This window comes from Brachyistius frenatus, unplaced genomic scaffold (genome assembly GCF_029030835.1).
Source record: "Brachyistius frenatus isolate BFR_SWC_R1_liver_20210118 unplaced genomic scaffold, ASM2903083v1 Contig_16, whole genome shotgun sequence".
In the NCBI taxonomy this organism is placed as follows: Eukaryota; Metazoa; Chordata; class Actinopteri; family Embiotocidae; genus Brachyistius; species Brachyistius frenatus.
The window spans coordinates 3,810,001-3,820,305 of record NW_027210615.1 but is presented as its reverse complement, the minus strand read 5'-3'; the positions used below and the strand labels follow the sequence as shown (position 1 = coordinate 3,820,305).

General features: G+C 44.4%; 1 protein-coding gene across 1 annotated transcript; it reads right to left on the bottom strand.

The window, feature by feature from the left end:
- Nucleotides 1-1,967: 1,967 nt before the first annotated feature.
- LOC138618371 (uncharacterized) lies at nt 1,968-9,612 on the bottom strand. Its single transcript, XM_069694096.1, has 9 exons — nt 9,488-9,612; nt 8,348-8,438; nt 8,029-8,203; nt 6,329-6,474; nt 4,833-5,009; nt 3,848-3,964; nt 3,608-3,694; nt 2,534-2,681; nt 1,968-2,351 (listed from the first exon to the last, which is right to left on the bottom strand). The coding sequence occupies exons 1-9, from the start codon at nt 9,499-9,501 to the stop codon at nt 2,332-2,334; spliced, it is 975 nt and encodes a 324-aa protein (XP_069550197.1). The 5' UTR covers nt 9,502-9,612; the 3' UTR covers nt 1,968-2,331.
- Between the last annotated feature and the right edge of the window lie 693 nt (nt 9,613-10,305).

Genomic DNA, 10,305 nt, shown 5'->3' with positions numbered 1-10,305 from the left:
TGTGCTTTGCGACTCGGTCTCCGCCGGCTGCAGCTCGCGACTCTTTGGTCGAATCATGTTGCGTAACATCTGCGTCCAGCTCCGCTGAGAGATGACGTCGTTCCTGTCCGGACGTCTGCAGCGTCTTTATAATGTCGAGTTTTTCAAATGTCCTTTAAGCCATAGCTGAACTTTTTTTAAATATCGTTTATAGACCAACGTCTGCGGCTGGTTTTATGGTGTGTGTGTGTGTGTGTGTGTGTGTGTGTGTGTGTGTGCGTGTGTGTGTGTGCGTGTTGAGGAGTTACTACAGACTGTGTGTGTCCAGATATACGAGGTGAATTGTTTCAACAACCGGTGTGAACAGTGGCGTCACCCGCTGTAACTCTCAACACGGCCGACCACCGAGCTCCGTCAGGCAATCATTCCTTTAACCCTTCGAGTGTGTACATACATGTTGGTGATTGAAGAAGATGTATTTTGTAAAGTCCACGTGTTTATTAACCGGTTTACAATGTGTTATTAATGAACATAAATCTGTTTGGTACTTTTTTTTTACGCGAATGAGCTCTTCGGTTAATAATTGTTTTGGCTGACGAAGGAAACTCTGGTCTCGACTCCATTTTGAACAGAAGTACGGACGTAGTCTTATTATTAAAAACATTCCAAGACGACGCGAATCGTCTGTTTGTTTTTTTTTTTAGGAACGACGACGACGCCGCCGAGTTCGTTTCAAACGAAGGCGCGAACGGTTCGAACTCGGTAAACCCCCGCTTCTACATTCAAAACAGGCTTTTGACTTCTCTTCTGTGAAGCATCGTCAACTCTCAAAGTGCTTTTCACTTTTCTAACGGGTCAACCTGAACTCTAACTTTTCTATCAGCTGTTGTTTAATGTGTTTTTCCCCAAAGACTTTAATAAACTGAAAGTTCAACCAGGAAGTGTGTCTGCTGTTGGATCAATGAAACCTGTCCTTGAGCTCACCTGGATGCAACTCTGGTTCTATGAGGAGTTACATCCAATTAATGTCTTTGCTGCTCATCCTATTAGAGCCCATCTGATACATCACGCGGTCCGTCGCGGACAGATCGGCATATATGAGATCTAAATATGAAAACAAAACATCATGCGCAATGAGAACAATTTCTATTTTATGCCAAGCATCTTTTTTTGCTCGGCATAAAATCGACACCTTTTTTTTTGAATTAGTAGTTATTTTCAAATGTTTACGTTACCAGTGAAGCTCACTGTTAAAATGTCATTTTGAACAATAAATATCATCATGATACTTTAGAAGATCCTGGATTACATATCTTTGTCACAAGTGTTTGATAACCCCGCTTCAGTCGATAAGGTACGTGGACGTCAGAATTTTTTTTCACTTCCTCTTTTTGGTATCGGCCCTCCACCGACAGTCTGGCTCTACTTTTTATGGAGCATTCATCCAAAAAGAAATCTTGTTTTTTAATATTTTATTAAGAACCTGAGATGAAAAACAAACACTCAAGTGTATTAAAGTGCAGCAAAACATAAAAAGAAATCTATCAATACAAATATTCCAGTGTTAGTAGTAGCGGTAGTCCAGAAACGAAAATGACAAAATGTAATTAAGAGATTTTAAAAGTTACTTAACTCTGATTATAATTTACAGGCAGGAAACATAAAAGTAATGTAGGAGCTAAAAGTTGCTCTGGAAATGGAGGATGTTGACCACTTAAAAAAAAAAAGAAATTACAAGCACCTTGACGATATTACAATTCATATCAGAGTACAAACACTAATTAAAAACGCTTCTGAATTCAGTCTACGAAGGCGTCGGATGTACTTTTATCCAGAAATGTTTGAATGCGCTCTCAGACTGCAACCTGGTACCAACGACTCCACACGCACGTCAACACAGTCACAACACATTTGGAGCTGGTCGGACTCGGACCTCCGTCGGGTTTAGATCTGGACAAGCGCGACCGCTCCGGAGGTCAAAGTTCAGGCGGGAGCGGCGCGGAAAGCACTCGTCGTGAACCTAAAGCACAATCGAGGCGACGCACTTTAACAGCGGGAGTGAACGCGGAGCCCGAGGACGGCTCCGATATCACGACCCCGACGGGCGTCCACATCTAGATCGACGTTAATAACGAGAGTCGTTTCCACCCTGTAAACGGGCACACAGATGAAGATGAAGTATACGTGGACAGTAAGCAGCACACGAGGCTAAATGAATGTTTTAAAAATTAAAAATTTAAAAAAAAAAAACCACGGGAGGCGATCCTTTAGTTCGTGGCGAACGCAGGTCCGAGCGTCGGTGCCGGAGCTTCTTCGCGGTCGGTCCTCGGTCCGAGACCGCGTGACGGCCGATCATTTACTGGAGGCGAACACTGCAGGAAAAACAACAACGACGACAACAACAACAACAACAAAAAACTAGTTTAACTGCAGCATTTTTTTTTTTTTTTTGTCCGAAGCTGTCGAGGAGACACGAACCCGCCGAAGGTCAGTGGACCTCGGAGACGCGGCTTCGGACGCCGCCGAGCTCGTTCGCGTGGGACGGGGAACTCACTTCTCTCCCTCAGGCCTTGTCCGAAGCTCTGCACCAGTCTGATGAGGCCCCACAATAAAACCACCTTGATGAGCAGGGAGATCAGAGCTCCGGTGACGGCCGCTGCCTCCAGAGTGTACGAGTGGTCCTTGAACCACTTTTCTACGACCTGAAACCAAAGCAGACCGCGTTCATTTCTGAAAGTTCGTGGAAGAAGAAAAAAAAACCAACAGAAAAAAGATATATTGTTCTTTGTTGACACCTGCAGTCACCTGATTACATGTAGCAGATGTAACTTATCGGGACGCTTATTTGCTTATTTCGTAACGTTTAATACGCGGTCCTGTCGTACTCCGGGTTTTGATCTCGTCCTGTTGTCAACAACAAAGTCAACGGCAGCCCGGTTCTACCGACAACGGTTGTGTTTGCGTCTAAAGTTAAGTAAACACGTTTGAATCGTGTTCCTCGGCGTCATACAGCTTTGTTGTTGTCCAAACGCCGCTGCGCTCGCCGCCGACAACACAAACGCTGCGGCGGGACCGAATCCAACAACCTGCCGCTGTGACGGCGGATGAACGTCGTCCCCAAACAAAGGCTCCGCCTTCACGGGTGATTCGCGTTCGTTAACGACGACAGGTTTCAGGAAGTCACTCAAAACTTTTTGTTGTTTTTGTTTTCGTTTCAAGTTATGCAGCTACACAGCTGCGTGACCTGTTTTTAACAAGTTGTCTTGTTTATCTGCTGGATCACACGGAGTTCAGTGTTTGCTTTGAGGAAAGACTTTGCCATGGAACTAATGTCTTTGGCAAACTGATGATTGATTGATTGATTGATTGATTGATAGGTACTTTATTAATCCCCGAGGGGAAATCTTTTCCACTACAGCAGCATTTATAGATACAGGACAGCAATAAAATCACAGTGGAAACTAGTAAATATAAAAATGCACAGTATATACAGTATATATATATATATGTTTTATATTTAAACACAGACAACAGTGTTATTGTTGTGATGGATTTAACCAGAGGTGAGTGATTGTAGTCTTATTTCAGATGCTCACATGGACTCAGAGAAACGTCGTCGTCAGCCTACCGTGTACATCAGATAAACAAAGAAGGCCACTTCAGGGAGGTTCTGCGCCATGAAGACCCAAACTAAGACCTTGACCTCCTTTAAAACCTGAAACACAACAAGCGGTTGCGACAGCTGACTTTGAGAGTTTGAGCTCAACACCGAAGTGCACCCTGCGTCATGTTGCGCCGGGTTCACGGCGTCGGCGTGAACAGACGACGGAGGGGGGGGGGGGGGGGGGGAGAGGGGGGGAGCGCTCACCGCCACGGCGCCCACGGCGGCGGTCAGACAGGCCCAGACCACCCCGACGGCCAGGATGACGGTGTTGGCAGCAGACATGGCCGAGTCCGTCGTCGTGATCAGGATGCAGAGGCACAGCTGAAAAGTTCACACCGACGACTCAGCGTTAACGGAGCCCCCCCGACGACGACGACGACGACGCCGACAAGCAAACTTACTTTAAAACTTAGAAAAGCGCACGCGAGGCTTTCAGTAGGTCGGACATTTTGTAGCGGCAAGTGTTCGATGAACCACCGGTTCTCAACTGGCGGGCCGCGGCCAAAAATTGGGTCGCAGAGCCATTTCAGAAGGTCGTGGACAAGTGAGCGTATAGCAGCTGTTGTCATGACATGTTGACATGATATAACCTTCATCATCACTTCACTGGTTTTGCTCTCATTAGAGTTTCTGTCAACGAATTTGGGATTCAAGAAGTCTGACTTTTAATTCTGTGTTTCAAACAGTTTCACATCGATTATGTAGATAATGGATGGACGGTTTTTTTGTTTTTTTACAAATGCAGGTCTTGTGTATTACTGCACTGTTTTCTGCATGAAATGAAGAAAAAAAATAAATTTAGTGGATCAAAAAAAAAAAATCAAAAAAATTGGGGTTGTGACTTTATGACTACGAAAAAAAAAGATACGAGGTGAAACGGGGTGAGAAAGACTACGATAAATACCTGAGGATAAACGAGCAGCCAACAACAGAAGCATCATTCAACCTGACATCTGACACAACCAGAAAAACCGGATCTCTTTCTGTTCTCGTCACCACACAAGCTTCATTCTCTCCATCATCACAACAAATGCCTCCGCGCAACCAGTTCAGTCATTCGCAGAGAGACAGTTGTTGGTAAAAAAAAAAAACAATACAAAACCAAGGAATTCCTGCCGTCCGCACCGAGGAGGCCGCCCGCCCGCCCGCCCGCCCGCCTCGTTTGCGTTTTGCAGGAATAAACACGTACCTGCGCCTGCAGGTCAAAGGTCACCATGGAGAAGCAGAGGTTGAGCAGGAAGTACTGCTCTTGCAGGCTGTCCAAGGCCCCGCCCACACGGAACGCCATCATGTTGGGCCTCCGGATGAGCAGCGAGGTGCAGCACACGTGCACGACGCCCACGCACACGATGCACACGAACCGGACCTGCAACACGGAACGGGTCCGGAGGGTCAACACTAGCCATAAGCCGACGTACTGGAGAGGAAATAGTGAAAGTTTCAGCGAGGTGACGGCGCTGAATGAGAAGTCGAGTGACCACTGGAGTCATGAACATTCACCCTGAGGGTCGCAAGTATTCATTCGCTGTCAGGACACTTTACTAAAAAAAACAAAAACAACAACAACAAAAAAACTGTCAACGTCATAGAAGTCATTATGATTCATCCTCTGAAGTGTCTGTAAAAAAAATAAAAAAATGAACCAAGTTATCTGGTAGATGTTGAGATGTTTCACTGAACGAAAAGTCCAGCAGTCACCAAAGTCACGAGGACTCATAATTAACTGCAAAGTGAACATCTGTCCGGCGCTTATCATCCAGATGTTTGGCCCCCAGCCCCGCTGCTCCAAATGACGAGCGTGCAGCGTCTCGGGTCGGAGGTCGTACGGGACACGTCTGCAAACACACCGGACGTCTGCAAATCTTTTAGCAAACGGGAGAAACTCGTAAACGGCATCCAGTCCAACACTTGAAGATCAAGGTGGAGTTCAACAGATCTCCGGTGTGTTTACGGCCGGCTGATACAAACGACAACAGCGACATCTAGTGGTGGAACCGGGACTCCTTCAAACGGGAAGAAAACGGGAGTCCTTTTTGACTGCTGCCGGTTTCAGAGAATAATGTTATTACAATATTAAATTAAGTTACTCTCCAAACATCCTGACTGTCCTGATACAACCTCTGAGCTCATTAAGATGTTGACAAGGTCATGTGACCGTTGCACCAGCTCAGCAGTTCCACGTGAGGTTGTTGAAGCTGTGCAGCCTGAGAGGAAGACGGCTCAGAAACGCTACTCTGAGCTGGAGAAAAAAAAAAAAAGAAAAGATTCCACCTTCTCTGCATCTTTACAGTAAAATAACATTTAAATATGTTTTAATTTGCAGTTGTTGTCTGAAAGTAAACCTCAACTTTAGGCCGGTCTAACAGCGCGGTACGCCGAGTCGGCGTGGCTGGTCAGTCTGATTTAAACGTGAGCTGGTGACGGCTGCTCTTGATAAACAACATGAAAACAGCACTTCGACCATACTAACGTCCCGTCATGCTGTAAACACGGTGCCAGGCTGTCCGAACACGGAGGGACACTTTAAGTCAGGTCTGAGCTCGAGTGTTGTGACAAAGTGTCCGTCATTATTATTATTATTATCATGGATGAGGTTCCTTTATCGTGATTGTTAATTGTAAACAGCCCCCGAGGAGTTCAGACAAACCACCCATCATGCAGCGTGATGTTTCCGCTTCCACCCACCAGCAGCTCCTGCTTGCCCTTTGGCCCCAGCACGGAGAAGTTGACCACCGATCTAATCATGACCCCCAACACGCTGAGCACGAAGGCCGCCAGCTCCTGTCGGTTCTCCTGCAGAACCCCGCGGCTGATGTAGTAGATGCAGAACACTGCAGGGGACGAGATCAGCAGAGCTTCATTCAACACGGCTCATCTCCACCCTGCGGCCACACTTTCATGTTTGCATTTCCATAAGCAGATGTTTCAGTTTTTGTTTCCAGTCCATCATCTTGTGCATGTCTGGTATTAAATCCTTTATAATGCCGTGTTCATTTCATTTCTTCTGCTCATCATGGTTTGTTATATTATTACGTTACATTTGAAGAGCCGCAGCCTACAAGTTTCCCCCACTGTGGATTTATTTCTGGATGATCTGTTTCATGAAGCATTTAGTCAATAACATTTGCATATATATAGTTTTATTTAAATGAAAAATAAAAGACCAAACGACATGTTTCTGTTGAATCAGTTTCTTTGCAACTTTGTTGATCCAATTTCTCCACCGTTTAAAGTGTACTGCATAATAAAACATAATAAAACATCACGTAAACATTAGAGTGAATGCAGACCAGCTGCTTCTCTTCCACTATTCTCCCCACTTCTCTTTAACGGCAGTAAGAAATAAAATATGAACAACTGTCAAATCTTTATTAATCCATGAAGGCAACAGCTTTATGCGGTTTCAACTATATTCAGGATTATATTTACATTGAATTCTGCCTTTTCTGTCCTGATGAGTCACATCGGTGGGTAAAGACTCCGTCCGGTTCAAATCCAGTTTTTAACTGTGTTAACGTGTGTGGTTTTTACATGCTACAAAACTTAAGAGTGAAATAATCAGTCCATGTTATTGCTGAGCATTTCCACTTTAGAAGAGCAGTGACAGCGTGACATTCTCAGAAACACAGATTCACACATCACAAATTTAAGGAAGAAATCCTGTCTGGTTTTCTATTCTTAGACCTGAATGAAGGCAGAGGTGGGAGTTGGCGTCTGAGCCACTTTAAAGGCATTTGGACTCAAGAGTGTTGAGTTTTTAGTGGTTTAATTAAAGCCGAGAGAGGAAAGAAGAACCCAGTTTAGTTTGTAGCTGTCCACATTTACCGCTCTTTTGTTTTTCCATCTGATCACCATTAATGTGGGAGGCACAGTAATGAGAGCAACAATACAATTTATCATTTTCTTTCAGGCTTTCAGAAGATTTGCGAAACATATTCATTCGAGCATTCTGGTTTCCCGCAGTCAGAATAAGGCATTCGAGCTTGTAGGCGACTGCTTTTTGCGTTTTACTTTTCGTCAATGTCGGCATTTCTCTGAATCACTACCGAGAAGTTGGAGACTGCAAAATGAATATGACCCGTAGTAACCACATCGAGGAGAAATGCACCAGGTTGCGAAAAAGTGGAATTCTAATTTCAAGAAAGGAAAGCCCGAAAATGAAAAGTGTTTGGAGAAAATGAGGAAGTAAAATGATCTGGGAGAAAACGAATCACCGGCACCAACAGAGTGGCGTCGGTGAGCTGTTGCATTCGTCCCCTTCACAGATTTCATCACATGATTACATGAAGACAACTTCTGCTTTTGATCATCCGTGTGGTGTGACCGCCGCTTCCTGAGGACACTGACAGTAAGTCCCTCCTGCTGATGGAGCGGTTAGTACTCACGTATTCCAACCAGCTGGATGAGAGACACGGTGAAGTTGTCCTCGTCAGACACGTCCGTGTCCATGTGCTGCTTGTAGATGCTGGTGACGGTGAGGCCGAGCAGCACCAGCAGAGACGCGATGGCGGAGCAGAAGTAGAGCTTCAGCTGGCACGACAGCTCCGACCAGGGCTTTATCTGCCAGGGGGGGCGGAGGTGGAGGTGGAGGGGACAGAGTCAAAGACCAAACTCACAACTGAAAACATCTCCAGAAGTACGAGAGCTGAGAAACTTTACAATCTTTTTTTTAAGTTGGGATAGAGAGTTTATTTGCAGTCTCACCGGTCCACATGGTGTTGGGATCAGTTCCTGGTGTCTCGGCCTCAAGTTCGGAGACACGAGGTCTGCTTGCGGCTGGTTGCCCAACAAAGGACTGAAAAAAATGAGCATGAGACACACATGACCAACACAAAATCTTAAGAAGTGTGTTGCCAGTAGATTGTCATTTTACTTTCACTCTGGTTTTTGATAGACATGTTAAATGGGTCAAATATATACAAATTAGGGCCGAGTGATATATTGGTATTTTTAACATGTCATTCTATCGGGCAATATATCGTAATGTGGTGATATGGCATATCTGTTGTTCTTTTCCAGGTTTTAAAGGCTGCATTACAGTAACGTGACGTCATGTTCAGTCTTACCAGACTGTCCGTTTACTTTTGAACCTTTTACTCACTCAGTCATTGAATATTACTGATGGTTATTTACAAAAATTCCACTCTGTAAATCATTTGTGAAGAAAACAGTGCTCATCCCCACGGCGTCGCTGCAACATCAAAATCAACGTATTTGGCCCAAAAACATTGGGATTCATGACTTTCTCCACGCTTAATAGTTAAAATAATAACAATGACTATTGCCCTCCACACATGTTCACACACTTTAAACCACACGAAGCAGCTCCATTAGACAGAAAGGGATCAAACCCGACAACACTATCCTGCAGCATTATGAACTAAAATACCATTAGATGGCCGGATTTCTGGGATTTCCACATTGCAGGGTTGATGAAAGAGGTCTTTACTTTCCTACTGTGAAGGAAACTAGTGCAGGGCGGCGGTGCAAACAAGACATGAACGCAAAAGGTGCGTCGAAATCTCCGACGCGTGTTTTTCAGTGGACAGGAGCCTCGGACAGCAGCTGACGCTCAACAAATGAACCATAAACTGTTCATAAACTCGTACTTCCGGTCACATGAAAGGCATCGTGGCAGTTCACGTTTCATTTAAATAGTCTGCTGTTCGGTATATTAAATTGTGTGACTTAGTTCAAACAGGCTTGAACGACGTCGGAACAGATTTCTGAAGTTTTGTTGTGACATTTTCTCGCGACGCAAACAGCTGCTGTTGTCGTGAAAAACCAACAAACAAAAAACAAACAGCCAACTTTTAAGAAATACATCTACAAATGAATGCTGACCTTATCTCGTCCATTTCCTTTGGGACAAGCCTGTCGGACCCGGAGTTTACATGCCTGCGACGTTTCTCCGTGTCTGAACCTCCAGCGACACAACTTCACTTTCACGTTTCACAGTATAAACAGGAAGACTGTGACCGCCCGAGTTCTTCTTCTGAGGTTTTATTGCGCTCCAGCGCGCTGCTGCCCCCTGGAGGACCACAAAGTAACAGTCAGGGGTTAACGCGTCCAAAAAAAACACAAAAGGTCACATTTAGTGTTTCTGAAATCCTTCATAAAAATGAACTACCTGTCTGCTTGCGGGCTACAGGTAGAGCGGGATTAAACTGTCGATTGGCAATTATAATAATAACGAAATGATATTGACATTTAAGTAGGATAATACTCGTGCAAAACACAGAACATTTCATTGTTTCTTTTTTTTCATTTGCAGCTTATTTTATACATTTCAATCTGTCATAATTTTGAGTATCTTTAATGTCGGGGGAAAAAAAAAAAAAAGAAAGGGTTTTCCAACTTGTTGTCTTTTGAAGCTAACAGTTCCACCAAAGAGACATTTCTCCTCCAAATTTCTCATTTATTTTAATTTCAACCGGGCAAAATGATTACATGTTCGAAAAAAACAAAACATAATCATCTTACAACCGTTGTGATTAATCTAGTGATAAATCTACTTCCAGTGATGGGAGTCACTGACAATGAGCAGCTACCACAGTAGAATACTATGACTTGATTTATGAGTATTAATTTATAAAGCCACACAGCCATGCAAACAGCAGCCTTTGAATGTCATTGATGGCAGAGGAGTTAACTGAAGATTT

Excerpts from the sequence above, each read along its gene's own strand:
- LOC138618371 (XM_069694096.1), bottom strand. Across the intron at positions 3,965-4,832 it reads CCTTTGACCTGCAGGCGCAG|CTGTGCCTCTGCATCCTGAT; the intron begins GTACGTGTTTAT and ends TGAACTTTTCAG. Across the intron at positions 3,695-3,847 it reads CCGCCGTGGGCGCCGTGGCG|GTTTTAAAGGAGGTCAAGGT; the intron begins GTGAGCGCTCCC and ends GTTGTGTTTCAG.